The sequence below is a fragment of the Lycorma delicatula genome, chromosome 1 (assembly GCF_047948215.1).
Source record: "Lycorma delicatula isolate Av1 chromosome 1, ASM4794821v1, whole genome shotgun sequence".
Classification (NCBI taxonomy): domain Eukaryota; kingdom Metazoa; phylum Arthropoda; class Insecta; order Hemiptera; family Fulgoridae; genus Lycorma; species Lycorma delicatula.
This window is the reverse complement of record NC_134455.1, coordinates 83,959,431-83,984,542: the sequence shown is the minus strand read 5'-3', so window position 1 is coordinate 83,984,542 and position 25,112 is coordinate 83,959,431. Positions and strand designations below refer to the sequence as shown.

The following is a 25,112-nucleotide window of genomic DNA, read 5'->3' as shown; positions in this document are numbered from 1 at the left end:
ATTTGTTAAATTCAAGCAGATGGGAATTCATTCAGTTTTAATTAATTTTGGAATAGAAAACAGTTCTATGATAAGTGTTCAATAAATAATATGGCATAAGAGAAGTGAATCAATGAAGCACTGTGTTACTTAAGGCGCGCACAATACACACACTTAAGTCTACTGCCAATGCTATAATTAACTGATGTCAAAATTTAAACTTGCTTTCTTTTTAACTTTGGCTTTTAAATGATGTATTAAAGTAATTAAGAGTATTAAATGTTAACAAGACTACACACTCAAGTAAACACATTATGTATTATGTAATACTATAAATAAGATTATATTTATAATAATAACTATAATATACTATATAATATATTGTCTACTGTCTCGATCAGGATATTTAGAGGTGAACAATTGAAAATGTTATATAATTACAATTTATTAGTTAAAGAACATAAGTAAAACAATACAAATCAATAATAATGACAATAGCAATAATAATAAACAACTCACAATAATAAGCAATGATGATCGCAGTAATCATAACCACAACAACAATAATAATAGTGATAATAATAAATGCCAATAATAATAATAATCAGTGATTACATACTAAACAGAATTTAATGTAATTGTCAGGATTTTTCAAAGGTAGGAAAATATTGAAAACCAGAATTCAATCACACTGACAAAAGACATTAGCATGACCACTAGTCTTAACACTTTTAACCACTAGTGTTGTATTAACAATACGTCAATATATAAGACAAGTATAAAGTTCTTTCACTACAAATCAGTTTGCTTTTACAAATAACAATTTATGAACAAGATTTAGAACATTACCTCTTTCACTTTGTTCTTGATGAGCTGAAGAAATACTATTTACGTACCCCTCACAAGTGGGGGAGTGTCAGACTCGCACGGGTTCGGCTGGATGTTGTGTGTGCCTATGTGTGTTCACACCCTACTGCCTAAAACTCCTGTCTCATCGCACCTTACTGCTGTGATTGGTCCTGCTTTCTACAATGCACAATCTCAGTGGGTTTCTTGCTTCAAACCACCCGGGGACTCCGCAGGATCCCCGGGTGGTTTGAAGCCGTCGGTTGGACCGAGTCGGCCCGGACTCGGTCCTTTGTTATTACCATGCCTCTAATTGTCACCCTACCGTGAGACTGGGCTCCGGCCAGGACTCGGTCTTTTGTTTTCCCCGAGCACGAGGGGTCATTCGACAAAAGCGGCCCACCTCGGCGAGCCGCAATTTCCTAAGCAGGGCTGCCCTCGGAAATCCCTACCTAACAGTTCCTACTCGCTGTCCCATTCCCTGTTCTCCCTTTCTTTAGTACCGATAATTTTAGTTACCATGTTTACCACTAATTCCGAATTACGCCTTCCTGTCATCATGAACTTTACTGTCTCTTTCGGAGTTAGCCTAACCAGACTCAGATTTTGTCCGACTTCATTCCATCTATTACATGAGTAAATCTTTTGTTCAACCGAATCAACTCCTCGCAATATCTGCATGTTGGGGTTTCATGCTTGCCGAACCGGTGTAGGAAGGCCTCAAACTCTCCATGCCCCGTCAACAGCTGGCAGAGATAGAAGCTCACCTCACCAAATCCCCTCTGCACACATATGCCGACAACTTATATAATTCTCCTTGTCTAACTGCCTGTTCTCCCACAAGGTTTGCCAATCGTCAAATAAGTCTTCTAGCCTCGTTCTTGGGCATTCCATTATAAATTCTACGCAGAATTTGTGCCCAGAGTTTAACAGGAGGCATCCCTGATATAACCTCTATTGCATTTCTTGAAACTGTTTTATAAGATGACAGTATAATGATAGTGGCTTTTTGTTGTATTGCGGAGACCCTGGCCTCATTCTTCTTTATTTCAAAGGCCTCTGCTCACGCTGGCACCGTGTAATATATGATGGATGATGTTGCAACCGATAACATAAGCCCGATTGAGCGCGACCCTCTATGACTACTCATTAACCTACCTAGACTATTAATCGTGACTTCCGCTCTATCACTGACTTGTTTAAATGTACATTAAACCTTCTATTGGTCTGTAACCACACGCCCAGGTATTTTATACCTGGACGTGGGGATATTGTTATCACCTATGCGGACTCTATCCCTGATTCAGCTTCTTCCAGTGTAAGTGATTACAATTGTCTTGTTAGGCGCCAGACACAAGCCACTATCCTCCATCCAACCCTGTATTTTGTTAATCGCCGCAGCAGCCAATTCCTCAACATCGTGTTCCGTTTTACATCAGCATAAGCTACTAATTCGACGTCGTCCTCAAATTCTAGCCTCAGCACACCATCAAATGCTAGGTTCCACAGGACTGGTCCTATCAAACGTGTTTTCCTGTCAAACGTGCCTGAAACCTTATCAGCTATAGTTTTGGCCTGTCTTTCGCTAGGCTTCCAGAGACATACGCGCGCGTATCCTGGCCGGACACTTACAACCGTGAGTGTTATAGCTCTACAATCAGTAGTCAACTCGTCATGCCGTACCTTCCAAACACCAATCGCCACGATCCTGTCAGATACTGCCGTCACGTCCACCACCGAGCCCCTCCCCCTGCCAATGTACGTGGGGACGAGGCCCACGTTGCACATAACAAGTCCAACCGCTGAAAACGTGGTCGCCATCACATATCCTCTTGCAGTGGATATACTGCCTCTCAGCTCGTGACTTTCCGAATTTAAGTCGCCCGACATCACAATGGGCTTCCGCAACGTCTGATATACTTTTCCAGCTCGTCCAAAAACTCCTGAAATCGTTCCATCCCTGAGTTGGGCGAGATATAGCCTGCGATCAGTACGTGGTCCGTCAACTCAACCGCTACTCTTCCGCAAGAATTCTTCTTGCGGTGTGTCAGTGGGCAATATTACAAAATACGATTGTTAAACGTACCATCTTTTACTTAATATTATTTAAAATTACAGAATTATAGTAGAAATTATTATTGAGTAATCATTCAAATTCCAAGGTGGAAAATAGTTCAGCCTATAATAATGTGCCAGCTTTTGTATTCTCGACTATAGACAAGTGTTGGTCACAAATTCCTTTTCATAAAAGGTAATATAAACATGAATTGTTTATCATTAGCTTAGTTAATATTTTTACACATAAAATTTACTTAAAATTACATCTTATAAACTCTATTGCTTGCACACAGAATTATCAACCAAGTGCATTTAGACATTCCCTTTCACGTTGAAGGATTAAAGTTGTAAAAACAGTTCCTGATAGTAGTTTAAAGCTCATAAACATTCCTTAATTGCAAATGGGAGGTTTTTCTTTGATTATGCTCTGAAGGGAGTTATTGAAAATTGTTATGTCTGAATTTCTAGGTAGCCACTGAATTTCAGATCCCCTACCAATCCATTACCCTTCAAAATGTTCATTGAAAAAGTCCCTGATTGAGTGAGCATAATGAGCTGGAGTTAATTTTATATCAATTAATCGAAGCTTAGGAATAAAATACTCTTCACATACGTTAAGGTAAGAAATGCTGTTAAGATTTTGGTCCTGTTAGATGCGTTTCACAAAACCTGTACGTTATATCAGGAAAATGATCTTGTGGCCACTCTGTACCAAAAAAGAGAAGAATTTCAGCTGTAATGTAACAATGTGGTTTCAATTTACCTTAACATCAATATCTACTCTCTTGCTTATAAAGGGCTAGTTGTACTTAACATATTTCTGAAACACGAACGATTTAATAATCAACGGACATCATTCTGGGATTTGAGATTTTAAAAAAATTCATATTTAGTCAGTTTTTCATTTTAATCCATTGTTGTTTTATATAAACTTCTGTTTAAAAAAAAATCTTAAGGTAGACGATGAAGTATTTTGGACATATATTACAAGAAATTTGTTCTTAATTTTTATATCAGTAACCCACTTCCAATGGTTTTGTGGGTTACTTAAGAGATACTCTGTAAAAGTCTGTTCTTCCAGGGCAACACATTTATAAACAGTATTCATCTTAATGTGATTAAGAAAGAAGATTATGTTGTCAAATATAACAAATAATCTTTCTGGGCTTGTTTAGTATATTGGTTTTACTAAATTTAGCAAGTCTAAATTTCACACTCTTCAAATGTGTTGAGATGATTACTTTTTAGCTGTTATGCCATGTGAAAAATTTTCGCATTCATTTTATTAATATTCAGATTCAAATAGCATTTAAATAACTTTACAGAAAAAAGATTTAACAGTTGTCAGTAAAAAATTGTCTCAGCTTTGGAAAAAAATTCCATTAAATCTGGAATGATGTTCTTATATTTTCGTTTCAAAAGGTCAGGGGAGAAACGAAATCGTCTCCAGATTTTGCATAATTAAGGTTACATTTTTTATAATTTTGTGAATATTAATTTTAATATTAACAACTTTTGTAAAAAAACCTTTTGCTAAATTTCACCCCCCACCCATAAAAATGGTTTTAATTTTGAAGAGTTATAGAAGACAGTACAAGAGGTGATTTTCGTTGCATTTTTTTAAAAAATATTTTTGTGAACAGTTATAAAAAAAACATCTTTTGTATGAACATTTTTTTCTAAATTGCACCCCCACTCCAAACAAAATAGTAATAATTTTGAAATGTTGTATAAAGCACTACAGTGTGTCTTTTTCGTTGCAGTTTTTTTTTAATAAGCTAATAACTACTATGAGAATATGTATAATGAAATCTCTGTAATTATATTCAGCTTATTTTATTATTTTGATACATGATGAAACAAAATTGTTTTATCATGAATTTATAACTATAAAAACTATTACCAGAATTCACGTTACAGGGTAAAATACAATCACATAATCTAAGTTGCTCAGATGTAGTGTTATTTGAAATTATAAAAAGTTTCAATCAAAGTTAAAATAGTTATTTGTTTTTGTATAAACAAAATTTTCATTATAAACAAAATTTATCTTTGTATTTTCAATAGTAATTACTGAACATTTTTATATCACCACTTCTAGTTGTGTTTGACTATGCTTTATATCATAATTCACTTAATACATAACTCTATATTCCAATTCAATGAAGGTGAATATAAAGTTACCAGTTACCAAACAAATAATCAATTACTACATCCACACTGAAACTAGTTCTGATAATAAAATGCCTCAAACTCTACGCAATGATATGTAAATTACTTGACATTTTCCAGTCATTTTAAGATAACCAACCTAACCCTACTTTTCTTTTTCCTGTTTAGCCTCCGGTAATTACTGTTCAGGTATTACTTCAGACGATGAATGAGGAAGATATGTATGAGTGTAAATGAAGTGCAGTCTTGTACAGTCTCAGTTCGACCATTCCTGAGATGTGTGATTAATTAAAACCCAACCACCAAAGAACCGGTATCCACAATCTAGTATTCAAATTTGTATATAAAACTAACTGCTTCTACTAGGACCTGAACGCTGGAACTCTTGACTTACAAATCAGCTGATTTGGGATGACGTGTTCACCACTAGACCAACCCAGTGGGTTAACCTAACCCTAGCTGCCTGAATTAAACAACTGAAAATTACTGGTTGCAAGTGAAACGTTTCAAAAAAAAACAAAACCCAAACTACCTCAAATACCATATAAAAAACTTAAGAGCACAAGTTCTCTAGAGTTTGAACTGCCTGATATGTGAATACATAAAAAATAGTAAAATAGGAATACATAATAACAGTCTATATGGTTATAAATGATAGTAAAAGATAATCTGATTCCATGGATGGTGAACAAACTGATGAAGACTTACAAGGAATTATTATTCTCCTTGCATAAAAACCTGATAATAATTATCTAACCCTGATCATTGCAATATTTACAAAACTTTCTTCTTAATTAAAAAAACTGACAGTTTAAATAATAATTTCATTAATTATAATATAAACTGACTTTAAATGTTTAAAAATTGAATGGCTATTAGAATACAGTATTCAATGTTTTTTTATTATTATGGAATGAATTTCTTACAGAGGCAACACTGAGTCCGCTACATTTATATGAACAGCTACAACTACACTCCCATTATGTGAACAAGTACCTTAAAATATTAAATTTTTATTATATATTAACACAATCAAATCAGTGAAACAAAGATGTGTCCATAATATGATGACATAGACCACATTTAAATCCTAATTATTTAAGCTTAAAGTTTATAGTTACTAAGAGAAGATTTAATTTTTAATAAATTTTGTTCCACTGATTTCACGCACATATGTGTTTTACATTTTAAGGATGCTTTATACTATGATAAGACAAGGCATTATGATAGTAAATTCCAGCCTTTCAAAACACTTCAATTACATTATTTATATGTACTTAAAAAGTTCCATTAGTTCCAAACATACAGCAATGTTCAAGCAATCGCAAAGATGAAAAAATATACAAATATCTAAACAATATAAAGTTAAAAGAATTAAATTAAATAAAACTGTAATTTCTCATTATTTACACGTACGAAAAAACTTACTTCAGAATCCTCAGAATAAAAAGAAATAATAACTATCATAAAATTGATTAACACACAAATACTTACATCGTAGCCAACATAAATAAAGCATTTTAAAAATTAGGCTGTCATTTCATTAATGTAACAAAAAAGCATAAACTGCATGTAATAAAAATAATACATAATCTAAATCTTGATTTTTTTTTTACTGGACTGAAAACCCAAACAGAGAAGTTTCAACCCAATGAAATTTTTTTTCAGAATTAAATTTACAATTGGTTACAATATTAAAGAAACCACAAATAAATATGATCACTTAAATTACATGCAGAAAGGCTTCCCATCAAAGCTACTCAAAAGTTACATCCTAATATTCCTATACAGAATATCCATTGAAAGCATAGACATAAAGTTAAGTCAGAGAACAGTATCACTGGTACTCAACACCAAACAGAAACAATCATATGGATTAATAAACAACAGAAATTATGAAACACTGAGAAAAAAATGAGAGTAAAACTAAAATTAATAACGATAGAATAATAACTAAAATTGAACAAGGTGAAATGAAGTCACCAAAGTCCAACCATGAAGTCGTCTTAGCCTTCTAATGTTTTCAATATTACCTAGAAGATTAATAGCTAAATAATTAATGTAGTTGTTTAGCTGTACTTTATACTTTGTACTGAATTACTATAATTCTTCTTAAATATACAGTAAACAATGATTATTCATGGATCTCATTATTTCTTACAAATCACCTATGTTATGCTCTTCAATAATTTGTTTTGGAATCGCTGTATTATCTCAATGTATCTGCTGCTTACAGTAGTACTCCAAAGCTGTATCCTATAGGTCCAAATCAGTTTTAAAATATTCATGTATAACAACTGCTTGTTTTAAGTGAAAGCTGTGATCTCCTGCCCAGCAACCAGTACATTTCCTTAATTTAATATTCAGTAGCTTTCTCTTTTCGCTTGCGTGGACCATCCATGTCAGAAAATGATCAAGATGAAGACCAAGGTACTGTAGACTTTTAGCATGCAATGTGAAAACGCCATCAAGATGGACCTGTGGTAAGCCTCCTCTCCCTATTGCAAATGTCATGACTCGATTTCACTTGATTAACCCTAATCTTCTATTTAGACAGCATCTGTTGAATTGGTCCAATTCAGATTGTAATTTACTTGAAGCTAGAGTTGGGTCAACATCGACGGCCAGGATAGCCATGTTATCAGCAAATGAAGTGACAGTGACATAATCTGGTGTAGGAAGATTTGCTGTGGAGATGTAATATAAAATACAATCTTGAGGAACTCATGACTCAAGATGAGTTATGAGATCGAGTCATTCTTTCTGTCAAAGAACACAAATAACTTTATTACATTTCACAAGTGAAAAACGTTCATCCATTCAGGTAACTATGCAGAACCAAGTAATAGAGTTGGGGGTAGGCTCTTTTTTAACTTGTTTAACAGGTCAGCAGCTAAACAGAATTTCTTCCCTTCAAGGCACTTGCTGATAACCTTAACAAGTCTATTCATTTATTCAATAGTGAAGCGACTACTTCAGAAGCCAAACTGATCAGGAATATGATCAGGCTCATGAATAAATAACAGCCTTCGAAGAAAAGGTTTTTCAAGCATTTTAGACAAAATAGGTAATAGACTTAATCACCCTGTACAGATACCTCATGTACTGGTTTATCTGGTTTCAGGACCATAAACATTTATGAAACTTTTCCCTCCTTCAGGAAGGTTATAGTGCGCAGGATACAATTAAAAAGATGTGTTATGTACAGGATGGCTTTGTAGATGACAATTTAACTTAACTATACTAAATTAACTGAACTAACTAAACTTAACTAAACTATACCAAAACAGTAAATATTATTTTTATCATTTACAGCAAGAAAATAAACATATGATTTCTAATAATGCATTTTTATTTATTTTATTTTTATTATTATAACTTTGGATGTGCCTTTAAAAGAGAGATGAAATGCACAGAATGGTAGTTAAAAATAATTTCACACTGGCTAGATATCAAGCCTAGGATCACCTAATCTAAAAGGCTGTAGAGTAATCATTATACCAACTGGCCAATCAGTTTTCTGTTATAGATTCTCCAGGATAGAAATGGCTAAAGGGCCTTGACAAATACTATATATATATATTGTCGCTGAATGGCATCAACGGCACACGTGGCACTTACTAACCTTATGGTGGCCCTGAAAAGAGCCGTCTTTGTCGTAGATTGGCTTCAACAGCTCGTTGTAATTGCTAACCATACGGTAGCCCTGAGAAAGGATGTTGTCGAATGGCTTCGACGGTTCGTAATAAACACCTAATGTTCGTAATAGAACACCTTGTGGTGTTCTTTGCGTTAGCTCTGAGAAAAGCAGTTGAGTCCGGAAGCTGGTCTCCGGTGAAGTGGGGAGAGTTGCGGCTCGTTCATTGAACCGGGCTTTCCCTCAGCGGCAGTAGTGGCCCACAGAACCCCGCAGTGTCGGGTCGGCGTCGGTCGTCCTTCGCCGGCGCGGCCGAGGCGGTTCTCCCCGAGCGAGAATGCCGAGTCCGCCGATCAGGGCGATTGAAGCCCGGCGAGCTGGAGTGGGAAGGTAGCGTCCGCGTCCAGTTACTGCCTCGGCGGGCCGGCCAGGCCTGCTGCTGCGGCGGGGATGTTGGCAACCACCGGGAGGTCCCACGTTGAGCCGCCCAGGGAACTTCTAATGTCTTCTTCCATCTTCTTCTTCTTGGTCTTCTCCAGGTAATGGTCGACGGTAAATTGCAAATTCACTCTCGTGTACGCTCTTTTATTGTTGCCTGAGAGTGGTGGGGCTGCAGCGCCGCTATGGTGAAAGAACTGCGCGGTGGGAGTGATGTGTTTCAGGGCGTCCGTATACTGTGCGCCCGCTCACATTATTGCTACCGTTATCGCCCGCCGATATTAAATTAGGAATATATGTGGTAACAATATATATTTATAGTCCAAAATTAGACGGTATAATTTTTGCAACCCACTTTTAAAAACTTCAGCCATATCTAAGCAAATTTGAACAACTTATGTTGCATTTTGTTTGGAATAGAAAGCTTAACATTTTATACAATAAAAACATAATTCAATAAAACTAATATTTACGGAACTATTAGTAATTAAAAATATTAATGGTAGTCATTTTGAAAATTTGAAGTTAACATTTTCAAACTTGTTTATTTAGTAGAAGATAATTATTTTGATCAGTAAATATACATCAAATTTTATTAAAATATCTCAATCCATTATTAATACATGATTTTTATTGAAAAAAAAAAAACACAAAACAGCAGATAGAAGGAAAATGAAATAAGATAAGGCACGCAGATTTTTTTTCTACTTTTAGGTCTTGTAATCAGTTCCTTAAGTTTGGCTAATACTTCCTGGGACACCACTTATCTTTAATTAAGTTACTACTAATATTTAATCAAGTTTTAATTGATACTCAATTGACGAGTAAAATGTGTTTTTATGTCCCAAAAAATTTAATTTACCAACAATAATAATATATAATCATTTAAATTAATTTTTTTATATAATAGTAATAATAATAATAATCATTTATATTAAATTTTTATACATTTAGGATCTCTTACATAAACAAATAATTATGATACCTTTTTAAAAGTTAGCATTGCAATTCTGGTGTTCAGGGTATAAAACCAAACAAAATACCCAAAAGAATTAATTACCCTCTGCAGGAAGCATTTGAGTTAAAAACAAGTAAATCTTAAATCTAATGTAGCTAACATATGACCTGACACCATACAATTAAAATAAAAAATCAACTAGTTTCATTTCTTTTCAATTTTTCTCTGATAAATACTTTTTATAAGCAACTAAATTTCTGCAGCAATAATTAATTATTAATTAAAAACTGATATTTTAAATAAATAAATAAATATATATACTTTTTTAACGTGGATTTTCAACCTTTAAGAAATGCAAAAGTCTGTTACAGTTGTTTATAACCAATAGCACTTTCTCCTCTATTGTAACATTAAAAAAATTAATCATGTTAAATAAGTTATTAACAACGATTTAGTATTTAATAAGTCATTCTATAGGCAAAAGGGGATTTGTTTAATTGTTAGTATTATTTAGTAAACACTATAATCAATGAATCTTTCCTCAAATGTTTGTTTGAGCAGACTTTACTCACCCATGTCAGGAAGGAAAATTTTAATGGAAATCTCTAGTCCTCAAAGTCAGTTAGTTGTTTTAATTTTTCTTCTTCTTATATTATTATTCTGTTACTTTATTTTAATAAAGCAAGCCATCTTTTCACATGCTATAAATTTCTATATTCATCGCTCAAGTAGATTGAGATTAGTTACGGCATCTTTTTTTTTTTCTGTAGTCTCCGGAACCCCATAAGGTATTACTTCAGAGGATAATATGTATGATATAAATGAAATGCAGTCTTGTAAAGTCTCAGGTCAACCATTCCTGAGATGTATGGTTAACTGAAACCCAACCACCAAAGAACACCAGTATCCACAATCTAGTATTCAGATCTCTATAAAAGTAACTGCATCTAGCAATGAAAATCCACCTACACTCCAGGAACTAAGAAAAATGGATGTGCAAAAACAAAATAAAAATTGTATAAAGTTATATTTAATTAATTACTCTCTCTTTAAGTATTTGTGTTTGTTTAGGAAAGAAAATTAAGATTAATAGAATTAAGTATTTTTTATTTGAAGTGTTAATATTTATTTAACTGACTCAATTTGACCCATTTCCTTTTTATGTATGTTTATGCATTATTCTTAACTAAATGCAACAAGTTTAATGATGAGATTTTATTTTTTTACAAGAAGTTCCCTGGATAACTTGTTATAAGTATTTAAGGAAGATTTTTAAATAAAAAACTGATTTTCAATACAGTTTGAAAATATTTTTCTTTTTTATGTCAATATTGCTTAGTATTGGATTGCTGTAACTTTATGATTTATAGTTTGATATAGTTATGACGTTCAAAGTACCATTACATCAAAAATTATTTTTAAAACATGGATTTAAGATAAATAGAAATTTCTGCAATTCAGACAGCCTCACTTCATACTTGGTCTTACATTATTTCTCTGTAATCATTTTCTTACTATTATCAAAGGTTACTCTACTTTAAGCCTTTTTTCTAACAATTGTTTTTTTTTTTATTTGGGTAGCATTGTTATAGGCATGTGCATGTTTTAAATAAAAATAACAAATGTAAAATAAATTTAAAAAAAATTGACAGTAGAAATATACCTTTACAACATAAAAAAAAAAAAAAATATAAATAATTTCCCATTTCCTTTAATTTATGCCTTTTTAATTAAAATTAAACAGTTGCTGGTTGTTTTTGACTTGACATTAGCTTCTAAAAGTTGCAATGAAAGAAGAATTGTAAAATTAATTTTCTCTGTTCCAGAGTTAGTTTTTATTTTATTTTATTTTTTTTTAAGTTTTTATTTTATTTTATTTTTTTTTTAAGTTTATATTTTCATTAACGTACATAACTTGATAAAGATAAATGACCCCTGGTATTTACTGATATGATAATTTATTTACTTCCATAGTTATAATAAAACACAGAATTGTAGGAAGTAAATTTTTCATTTACGAATGAACTGTCCATTATATATATATATATAAATGTTTTTTGATAAATTTATCAGTTAAAAAGAAAATGGAGAGATAGGAATAGTTCATGGTCATTTATTGAATAAAATTTTTTAAATTCAGCGCTTTATTACAAGTATCATCATATATGTTCGTGAAATGTATCAATTATGTAATGAAGACAAAGGTTGGGTACAACTTCCTTTATTGTTATAACCTACATTCCACTGCAGTTTTTTTAATTTTTTGTAATTACAAAATATTTAAATTGTGTAATGACAATTAATTTATTTTCTTTCTTGTTCCAATGAATACAATGTGTTAATCAATGTGTTACAAAATAAATTACTAGTTAGGCAACATAGAATCATTAAAAAAATTTTATTCTATCCTTTCATTTTACTTCACTATTTTTCCATACTAGCAATTTTAATTGTATCGCCCAGTTATTTGTTTCAAAACTGTTTATTAATTTCTTCCACTTTATGTGATCAATAAGCTACTTTTTAGTTATTTTTTACAAATGTAGAAAAATTAAAATTATTTAGACGTACTTAAATAAATTAGTTTTATAAACATTATTTTAAGACAATAATGAAATACAAAGAATGAAAAGTAATGTAACAGTACTAGAGAATTTGGTGGGAAGCAAGAAAAATACAAAATTAAATAAAGGAATACCAAGGAAAAAATAAATTATACAACAAATAAAAATAAGATCTTAAATTACCATGTCAGAGTGAAAGATTATGTAAATTAGGGTACAATAATAAAAATAGAATTAAAAATAATAAAATATGTAAGTACAAACAGTCAGTACTAGCACTACTTAATTAAAAGCAATTATTAACATTTAATTTATACAAATTACACTGATAAACATAATTTTTGTTTCCTAACATGCGATACATGATTTTAATTTGTTTTTTGATGAAGAAAACAAAATCTTTCTGTCACCCACCATTTTTGAAAAATTTTTAAATTTTAATTAAAGGATTCTTTTCATTTTAAAAAAATGAAAACTTTTCTGCTATATTGTATTTTCTTGGCTCATTTTTCAATGTTTAACTTTGTTAATGTAATTTGTAAGCTATAAATAAACAATACTAGACAAAAAATTAAATCATATCGTCGTCACATATTGACATCATATCTAATACTGAAGAGTGAGCCTTCATGGATAAGATTAATGATGTCTGTGCAGGTCAAAACATGTAGCTGAAAACACAGCTGTTCTTTGTATTAAGCACTGGATTTAAGAATGAATTAATTCTGCTTAGTCTTATTGCTGTCTTAAGTTTGTTAACAGTGCAGTGTTGTTAGTATGCACTAATTGTTCTGTATATTTAAGAGGATGGCTGAAAAATACATGGAAGGCTTTGCCATTTGGTGTACCTATGGTTTGGCAAGAACCAAAGGATCATGTAACCGATTGTTGTTTTTGTATAACAAATGTGTCTGGAATTTCTAAAAAATCTAAACATACTATAAAATATTCTTCATTGCAATCTGCAATCAGGGCTGTACCTCACAGTGAACTTATTTCAGTTCCTGAGTCACCTGTGAATGTATGTTTTGAAAGCAGCGATGAAGAGTCAGGCAGTACTGAAGAAGACAACAATGATTTTGATTTTCAATTCTTCCAATAAGCCACATCTTATATCACAAGGTGAATTAAATAACTTGGTTAGGGATTTAAATTTATCAAAAACTCAAGCTGAACTGTTACAATCAAGACCGCAGGTTGGAATTTACTTTAAAAAAATACAAAAATTTCTGGCTTTCAAAGCCAACAAAAAGAACTTTCTCAGTACTTTATTGATGAAAATAATTTGGTTTATTGCACTAATATTGATGAGATTATGTTGTACTTAGGAAAATCCTGTTGAAACCCATCAGGGCAAGAAACCCATCCTTGTGACTGGAATCGTCACAAGGTGGGTGTCTTGTTTTCCCCTACAGGGGTTGGGATGTACTTAGGACAAGTACATAAACCTGAGGGCTGGCACCTTTTCATAGATTCGTCCAAGTGTAGTTTAAAAGTTCTACCACAGCGGTAACAAATATCCCTCCATACTAATTGCTTATGGTATTAATTTGAAAGCAACATACGATGTGATGAAAGACGTTCTTGAAAAATAAATTATAAAAAAAAGTAGCTGGAACATATGTGATGATTTGAAAGCCTATTTTGTTAGGCATGCAGTTAGGTTATACTAAGTACATACATCTTCTTTGTGAATAGGACAGCTGAGCTAGGAATAAACATTATGTTATCAAAGAGTGTAAGAAACGAGACAGCTTAACTTGAGAAAAATATTATTCATGAGCCCTTACTTGAATCCAAAAAAATATTTTTACCCCCTCTCCATATCAAGCTAGGGCTAATGAAAAATGTTGTAAAAGCAATGAAGAAGGGTAGTCCTGGATTTTTGTATATCAGACAGAAATTTGCAAATGTAAGTGAAGGAAAAATTAAAGAAGGAATATTTGCTGGTCCTCAAATAAGAGAGTTGGTCAAAGATGGTATATATTTAACTCAATGTTAAATAATGTAGAAAGTGCAGCTGGGGCTTCATTTAAAGATGTTTGCAAAACATTTCTCAGCAAATAAAAATCCGACAATTACCACAAAATTATTAATCAACTTCTTACTTTATACAGAGCTATGGGGTGTAATATGTCTTTGAAAATACATTTCCTCTACTCACATCTGAATTTTTTCCTGGACAATCTCAGAAATGTAAGTGAAAAACACAGTGAATGTTTCCACCAAGACATTTCGGTGATGGAAAGCTGCTATAAAGGGAAATGGAATACTAACATGCTAGCCGATTACTGTTCATTAATTTGATTTCAGACATTAATTTGGGATGTGCCTGAAGCTCTTTATAAAAGAAAAGCATCAGAGAAATCATTCTAACACAGGTATGGCCATGTAAAATTATAAAATTTACAGATTTTAACTATATTTTCTCTTAATTTTTTTTGAATTAGTGCAGTTTAATTTGTACACTTCTACATAATGAGTAATAATAAGTGATCATCCACATAATACAATTAATATGCATTATTTGAATGCCTAATTAATTAATTAAGAGATTAAAAGGAAAATTTCATACAAAGTGAACAGACTTCCTTTACTAAAAAAATTAATTTTTTAAAAGTTAATCATTTTCTCTTTTAAGTTGCATCAAAACTTCAAATTGTTGTACTTTTTCAGAGTTTAGTTTAATTACTATTTCATAGAAACATTTGGGCTTAAAAATTGCATATAGATAGATACGATTTCAAAATATTATTTGTCAGTAAGATTATTAATTAGATTAAAAAATTCTGTCTTAACTGAGTCCTGCTTAGGAAATTATCAGAGCATTAACTGTAAAATAATTGTGTAATATCCACACCAGAATAAGTATTAAAATTTACAAGACCCAAGATAGTGACCTACGAAAATATACTGTTGCTAAATGGTTCTACACACTTTGAACTCATTAATATTATCTTTGTTATACTGCATATACAATCTCTTAATTATATAATATTTTTCCTGCAATACCACCTTATTGAGATTGAAAAATCTATAAATCTAATTTATTTAAATAATGAAACAAGTTACTGTAGTTGATTAAACTTAATTTTTTTATAAGACCCTCCTTGAGTATGTATCTTTAACTTGTTTAGAATTAGATTAATGGCTACAAATTGCGTAGCTTATGATCAAGTATGTTCCTATTCAATACCAAATCTCTTGCTGGGCTTCTGGTTAGTTAATACAAGTATTATACTTGCTTTACGTACAATGTCTGTATGTACCTGCAGAACAGACCAGGTCAATCAAATATATGCTTCAGTGTGGAACAACTGGGCTATTAAGGTTAAATCAAATTAAAACCAAAACAATCAAGTGATTGTTTCCTTATTTCTAATCACATCCATTTTCAAACTCACTTTCTCACAGGGAGAGGAGATCCACTTTACCAAGCACACTGTATGTTTTACTGACCATTTTGAACTAAGCAAATATCAAATTCCTATTGAAGCATACATACACGAAGACATCATGTAATTATGTCAGGAAGAGCTAAACACAAAAAGCAAACAACACTGCAGAAAAGCCAGACCTAACTTCATTTGGGGGTCTCTAGTCTCCATAACACATAACACCTGTCTTCTTTTAACCAAATTAACCTGTTCACAATCAACTTTTCTTCATTTCTACTTACTTTCCTTCTAACCCTTCTGACCAGGCCTACCTATTATTATTGAGAGACAATTCACTCTAATGATTCACTAAACCAATTCAAATAGCTTCAAATATTCTGACCCTTGATGCATTCCAAACCATATGGCATTATTTATTTAGGAATTACTTTAACAAAAATACATTAACATTATAAAAAAAGTAGCTTATATACAACACAATGAGAAAGATGAGTATACACAGCAAAATTTTAGTCTAACAATACCAGAAACATTTTGAAAGCAAAATATTACACTGCTTTCAATTATCCAAGAAAAAAGAAAATTAATATATAAAAATTATTTAAAAAAATTTTTCATTTACCAGTGTTTCATAATTAAATAATCTAAATTAAAATTTATAATTAGGATTTTTAATTTAAATTAAGAACACATGAAAACGTATGTCTGCAGCATGTTATAAATTGAAGAAGAATCACTAATTATTCATCTACTGATAAGGTTACCAAATTAATTTTTAATATTTATAAAATAATAAATGACATTAAATAACTCTTATTTAAAAATTATTCATCATATCTCATTATTTATCATTTTTTACCTTGCTATCATTAGTAACAAATACAAAAGATTACTCATATATTACATCTCATTTGGATTTATAATTCCACAATTTTTTGTGGCTTTTAATTCAGTGCATAAAAACTGAGATAATTATAAATAAATATAGAAAATATAGATATATCTTTCAACACATAATAAAAGTTATCAACTGGTCATTAGCTCAACGTAAGCGTGAAATATAAAAAAAAATACATAAATTTCCAAATACAGAAACATAAAAATTTCCACATATAAATTTTAATGAAGAGAACCAGTTAATAATGTAATTTACTACAACTGTGAATAAATAAAAATAATTATAATCAATAGATTTTACAAAACAGGTGTCAATAGAATGAAATGAAGAATAAAAGCATAAACTCTATAATGGAACAAAAGAATGTAAAGAACATTAAACTACAGAATATTGTAACTATTAAATATATTTCAACAAAGATAAATTCAAGTACTGAAAACATAAAATTTTTTATGAAAAATAAAATATTTTTTATGGTTTCATATTTTACCATTATGGAAGAATGAATTATTACTATTATTATGTTACAATATTATTTTTAACTTCTTTAATATCAATAATAAAGGTTATTTAAATAACTGATTTCAATGAATAAATGTTCTGCCAACTCCTTAAATACATAGTATTTTTTTTTTAAGTCATTACCTAAACGTTTTGATATACCCATGCAGACTTAACCATTCTAATTGCTTTAACCTGCCTATGTCTCTGTATTAGCTTCATCAAATATTGCATGTAAGAATAAAATAAATGAAATGTCTAAAAACGAGTAATTATGGAGTAGAAATCAAAGAAAATTTTGCTCTGATGATATAACGAGGCTGTAAATTCTTGGAGAGCCAAATTATAGAGCAAAAATTGGTTTTGAATGCTTTATAACTTAAAAAGGGAAAGAAAACGGATCGAGAATTCAGTTGACACTGTATAGCATAACATACAACAATCAACTATAAAGTAACAATAAAAAATAAACTGTAAAGCCTAAACATTAAAAGCCCATTGTTTTCGGTTTGGGGCATTTTATTTACTTTATTAGATTAACTCAATGAAGAAATATAAACCTGATAACAAAATTTTAAGGGAGTTTTATGATAAAATTGATTTAAATTGTGTCAACTGAAAACAAATAAAAATTCAAAAAAATTAATCATTTTAGAACAAAACATAACGGAAAATGCTTAATTTAAAATCGAACACATTTTTTTATATAAAACATTATTTGCATATTGATTAGTCAAAATAAATTTTAAAAAACCAAAAATGAAATGATAAATAAAATACTAGTTTAATAATTAATAGAAGTACATTCAGTTATGCAAATTATTTTGTTCTTCAGATTCAAAATTGAATTTATTTGAGAAATTTTGTATTTTTGAAGTTGCTAATCAATAATTACGGTTTGTGTACCACATGAGGTCTGTAAATAAAGTAATAGGACTAGATATTTTTGGCAGCCAAAGTGGCAACACTGTAAAGTTACTAGTAAACATATGGTTATATGAACAGCTGATTTACATTAGGTATTAATATTTTTAGTGAGATGTAAACAAACTTTACATGAAATGAGTTTTTGTTGTGTGTTACAAAAATGGGTGATACTCATTATGAGCAACATTTTGCAATCAAGTTTTGTGTTAAACTAGGTGAGAATACTACTGAAACTTTTTCAAAATTGAAGAGGGCGTATGGAAATGATGCTCTGTCACGAGCTCAAGTTTTTAAGTGATTTAAAGCATTTTCAGATTGTCGGGAATCAGTTGCAGATGATCCATGCTCTGGAAGACCATTAACGTCAAAGACTGATGACAATGTTGAGCGAATCAGAGACTTGATACAGTACGACCGGCGATTAACTGTCAGAATGATTGCAGAACAATTAAATTTTAACCATACCACGGTCCATAAAATTTTGACAAATGAATTGGACATGAAAAAAGTGTGTGCAAAATTGGTTCCGAAAAACCTCACTGTTGAACAGAAAAACAACAGGGTAGAAGTATGCCGCAATCTTCTAGGATGAATTGAAGCTGATTATGATTTTCTAAAAAATGTTATTACTGGTGATGAAGTCTGGATATTTGAGTACCCAGAAACAAAACACCAGAGCAAGTAGTGGTACACTTCAAACTCACCATGTCCCAGAAAAGCAAAAATGAGCAAATCAAAACCATGCTAATTTGTTTCTTTGATAGTAATGGCATGATCCATAAGAGTTTTTGCCTACGAGGGGACTGTAAATCAATATGTTTACTGAGATTCTTGAAAGAATGCGGAAAAGAGTTGGCTGCATGAGACCAGCCATGAAAGACAACTGGATGCTGCATCATGACAATGCACCTTGTCACAGTACACACTCATTAATGAGTTTTTGGCAAAGAAAAACATTCCTGTAGTTTCTCAACCACCTTATTCACCTGACTTTAATCCCTGTGACTTATTCCTGTTCTCGACTTTAACAAAACAGCTCAAAGGACACCATTTTGGAACAGTAGAAAACATTAAAAAAATGTAACTGACCATCTGAAGGATATTCCGGTTTCTGGGTTCCAACACTGCTATGATGAGTGGAAAAACCATTTGAACTATTACGTGGCTTCCCAGGGAAACTAAGGTGATAGAGTCCGTGTAAATAAAAAGTTTTTCTGAACCAGTCTTATTACTTTATTTACAGACCTTGTAAACAATTTTATAACATTACAGAAGTGCAAATAACATCAGAATCTAAAAATATCCTTTCAATGTTCTACAGACAAATTTTTTATTTAGGAATTTTAAAATATAAACTATTCTCTCTCTATGAATCCCATAGCCATTGGTGAGGGGGCATGAGTGCTCAGTGATACAGAGTAGCTGGACTGAAGGTGCAACCACATCGGAGAGGTATCTGTTGAGAGCCAGACTAAGGAATGATTCCTGAAAGAGGGCAGCAGCTCTTTTAGTAGTTGTTAAGTGCGTAAGTCAGGACGACTTAAACGATCATATCAACATCACATCTGCATTTTCATATAGCAATGATGGAGGTGCCTTCCTTGGTAAAATATTCCGGAGGTAAACTAGTCCCCCGTTTGGATTTCTGGGTGGGGACTACTAAGGACGGGGTCACCAGAAAATTAAAAAATAACATTCTATGAGTCAGAGCGTGGAATGTTACAAGTTTAAAAAAGGTTGGTAGGTTAGAAAATTTAAAGAGGGAAATGGGTAGGATAAATGTAGATGCAGTAGGAATTAGTGAGGTTCAGTGGAAAGAGGAAAATGACTTTTGGTCAGGTGATTTTAGAATAATTAATTAGCTTCAAATAATGGGCAGGCTGGAGTAGGTTTTGTAATGAACAAGAAGATAGGGAAGAGAGTAGAGTATTTCAAAATGCATAGCGATACAATCATTGTAATAAGGATAAAATCAAAACCTAAACCAACAACGATTGTTAACGTCGTCTATATGCCTACAAGGGCCCATGATGATGATGATGAGATAGTGTGTATATGAAGAAATTGATGAAACAATTAAACACATAAAAGGAAAATTTAATAATAGTTGGAGATTGGAATGCAAGCATTGGAAAAGACAAGGAAGGAAATATAGTGGGTGAATACGGGCTGGGCAAAAGGAATGAAAGAGGGGACTGACTTAAAGAGTTTTGCACAAAGTATAATTTAGTAATTGCCAACACCCAGTATAGAAATCATAATAGAAGAATATACACTTGGAAAAAGCCAGGCGATACTGCAAGATACCAGATAGATTATATCATGGTTTAAGCAAAGATTTAGAAATCAACTCGTTGACTGCAAAACTTACCCTGGAGTAGACATTGATAGCGAACATAATTTGGTGATAATGAAATGTAGATTGGGGTTTAAAAACCTGAAGAAAAGGTGTCAGATGAATCGGTGGAATTTAGAGAAGCTTGAGGAAGAGGAGGTAAAGTAGATTTTTGAGGAGGACATCACAAGAGGTCTGAGTAAAAAAGATAAGGTAGAAAATGTAGAAGAAGAATGGGAGAATGTTAAAAAGGAAATTCTTAAATCAGCAGAAGCAAACTTAGGCGGAATAAAGAGAACTGGTAGAAAACCTTGGGTTTCAGACGATATATTGCAGCTGATGGATGAACGTAGAAAATATAAAAATGCTAGTGATGAAGAAAGTAAAAGGAACTATCAGCAATTAAGAAATGCTATAAACAGGAAGTGCAAACTGGCGAGAGAAGAGTCGATTAAAGAAAAGTGTTCAGAAGTGGAAAGAGAAATGAACATTGGTAAAATAGACGGAGCATACAGGAAAGTTAAGGAAAATTTTGGGGTACATAAATTAAAATCTAACAATGTGTTAAACAAAGATGGTACACCAATATATAATACGAAAGGTAAAGTCGATAGATGGGTGGAATATATTGAAGAGTTATACGGAGGAAATGAATTGGAAAATGGTGTTATAGAGGAAGAAGAGGAAGTTGAGGAGCATGAAATGGGAGAAACAATACTGAGATCTGAATTTAAGAGAGCATTAAAATATTTAAATGGCAGAAAAGCTCCTGGAATAGACGGAATACCTGTAGAATTACTGCACAGTGCAAGTGAGGAAGCGATTGATAGATTATACAAACTGGTGTGTAATATTTATGATGTAAGATGTAACATGTTGTTGTGTTGCTGTGTAAGGGTATATGTTACAGTTTCTGTAGTGTTTGTGGTGTGGTGTGTAGTGTACTTGTGCTGTTGAAAAATCTATTTGAATTTTTTCTTATGAAAGAAACAAATGAAAAAGAAAACATTGGAATACGCAACATTTCAAATTTATTAATTTTAATGGTTGGGAGCTACAATCAATTAAACCAAAATGCTTGTTTCTTGTCAACATCAGTGTTTCTTTCTAAGTTACAATAAATTTTAAAAACATTTGAATATTGCAATACCTCAATTTTGTTTTTTTTTTGTCTAGCTGCTTTCCAGAGCCACTGTTATAAAATTTGTTTTAAATAACTAGATGAACCATGAGTATTTCTTATTTCATTGAATCTGAAAGTAACATGATAGTTATTTAAATGTTTAATCTCTGTATCTGGATTAAAATAAAATGTATTAATTTTGTTTTGAGTGATTTATAATCCATTTATTGCGTTAAACTATTTATTTCCTAAAAATATTAAAATAATATTCTATTTTGTTTCTTTTTGTGTATTAATTTTAAGTATGCTTTATAAATACTTAAAATATAATATTACTTGATTTGTCCATTTGTAAAAGATTTTATAAATGCAATCATTCTGTGTGTGCGTATGTTTTAATTAATTAATTTATTTATTAATACTTAGTATTTTAAAATTTTGAAGTTTTAACATTTAACCTGAAAATTTTATTACATTTTAATTTAACTTATAAAATTAGTTTAAGTTTACATTCAAAGTAAATGTATATTATCTATCATTATTTTTAGTATGAGACCAAATATTGTGTTCATTTACTAGTTCAGATATAGTTATACTAGTGAAACTAATTTATTGATTTTGATTAGAAGTAATTAAAGACAATCATAAATAGATAGCATTTCTTTGAACTGTTAAAAAATCTTTTTGATATTATAAAATATTCTTTACCAAATTAACTATTACAAATATATAACTCATCATAAGTATATTATTTTTTTAACATAAAGAACATAATTTATCTTATATAGCCATTAAAAAAAAAACAAGCATCCAATGACATATTAATCAAGAGCGTTAGAATGAAGTGGTTTTCCATCACCTACTTATCTGATATGCTGTTGCATAGCTTGCAAAGCCTACTGAAATGTGACATTCATCCCTAAAGTGACACCAACTGTTCATCATTACACACAGATAAAAGTATCTGATTTGTGTAATTTGTACCTCAAATGTTTTATTTGCATAACAGTCATAAGAATGAAAATGAAATATAGTATAACGAAACAAAATCAAAGAACAATTTTTTTTGGGAAGAAAAAATACTGTAACAGTTAACTTCACCAACACAGAAAACATAAATATTACTTTCTGCCAAAAATTTCCATCAAAACTGATGTATCTAACACTTTTTCTCTACGTAACAGAAATCAAACCAAAATAAGTAATTAATGTGGAAGGATAGGTAGAAATGAAAATTTTGTATAATGGTTTACTGAAATTTAGTAATCGCTTTCTTACATTTTTTTCAATGCATAAAGCATAAATGTCCTATCTAATTTATGTTTACCACTAGCTGGGAACAAAGAAAAGCTAATATCTTAATTTTGAGTAATTTGAAATTTTAGTGATTCTGAAAAACAACTTTGATCTTGCTCATACATTAATATACCACAGTAGACATGGATATGGTTAGGATCAGGACAACACAAGATGTAAATCTTATGAAATGAAATGCTGTCAAAACCTGCTTTCCAACATTTAGATCTTTAGCGTTTCTTGATCCAAGGCAAATCTACTATATTAAATATAAGAAAAATTGAAGGTGATTGCTGAAAATAACCACAATTTTGGTTTACAAATATTTAATGTAAAAAAAAACTAAACCCAAACCTTGCCTTACCAGTGAAAACAGAATAGGACATAATCATGAGAAGAGAAAGAGCTGATTAAAATAGGCTCAATGAAGGTACAAAGAAGAGAGGATGAAAAAGATAAAAATTAAAAAAGAAATGTAAGCTATTTGAGAAACAGAAGCTAATTGAAGTAAAATGGTATAATGGGTTGTTTCAACCCATTATACCATTTGCAGTTGTTGCTTTTTACCATCAAAGCAATGTTGTTGCTTTGAAGCATCATTGATGTTGATAAGATATATTTAAATGCAACAGCAAAAAACATGTTTAATTCAATTTTTTTATTACAAAAAAATAAAAAGTTTTTTTAATTCATAGGATAGAAATCTTTTGTAATAAAATATATATTTTTATTCAACAATTCTAAGAAGAGTTTACAATAGTATTAGAAAATACATTAGAATCTGAAAATCGATTCATTACCAGTTTTAATTAACTAGTTTACATTGTAGAAACTAGCCAAATAAAGAAAAGCTTGAGATTAGTTATTAGTATCAATTGCTAATAGGGTCAATTCACTTTAATACATGGAACTTGAATAAAAACATGAATAAATAAACTAGAAAAGTATGAATTTATTTATTTCACTTAGAACTTATTTTAAAATGCGATTTCAAAGTACATAAACAAAATAATATTTTCTAAAATCCCAAAACAAAAACGATTACGCTGCCAAAATACTACAGAAGCAAAAAATATAGCTGTAATTTACAACCAAAATTTAGATAAAGTTTATTCATAACTTTTAATTTATAACGTTTAGAAATAAACGTTATAAAGAAATTTGTTTTTACGAACAACCATCTCAGAAAAGTACTATATCTAAAAAATTTTTTTTTTTTCAATTAAAACAATAAATTCAAATTCATATACTAAATATTTATTTCATAAAATTATCATATATAACTAACACTATTTATTTGTTAATCACACATTCTTATTTACATATAAATTAGATTAATGGCGAAATCAACACTTATTCAGTACAAAAAGATTTATATTTTATGTCAAACACAAGAAATATAATATCTTACCTTGTCAGTTGTTTTTCCAACAGGCATTTTAGGGCTGACTTCTGTTCCAACACAACTTTATTTAAACTTTTCCTAAACATGTTTTTAAAATAAAAATTCTCTACAAATTAAACTTAACAATTCACAACTACGAATGCGGGCATTAAACCTTGAAAGGATAGCCTTCACTGTTAAAACTCTGCGTATTGTCTCAAACTATCTGAATAGCAATCAACACACAAGTGACACAATTACAGACGAAGGTTAAATTCAACATCTGTTAAAAAAACTGGCACGTGAACGTATGAAAATAGAAAAGTCAGCTGATTCTCGTTTCTTATGTATTGGCGGGAATTTTTAAAATTATTAAAATATTTAAAAACATTTTTTTCTTTATGTGTACGTTGGAATCTGTTCTATTAGTAAGCAACAAGAAACACCCCCACGACCGAATGAGATGAGATGACATGTAAATGAGGTGTAGTCTTGTACAGACTCAGGTCGACCACATTCCTGAGATGTGTGGTTAATTGATCCCCACCAACCAAAGTACACCGGTATCCACTGTCTAGTATTCAATCCATATAAAGGC

General features: G+C 31.0%; 1 protein-coding gene across 1 annotated transcript in view; it reads right to left on the bottom strand.

Moving 5' to 3' along the window:
• Acadvl (Acyl-CoA dehydrogenase very long chain) overlaps positions 1–24,777 on the bottom strand; it is a 104,974-nt gene extending 80,197 nt beyond the window's left edge. The window contains exon 1 of the mRNA XM_075357294.1: positions 24,542–24,777. Within this exon, the coding sequence (XP_075213409.1) occupies positions 24,542–24,621 (80 nt within the window). The 5' untranslated portion in view covers positions 24,622–24,777. The remainder of the gene's footprint in view (positions 1–24,541) is intronic.
• Between the last annotated feature and the right edge of the window lie 335 nt (positions 24,778–25,112).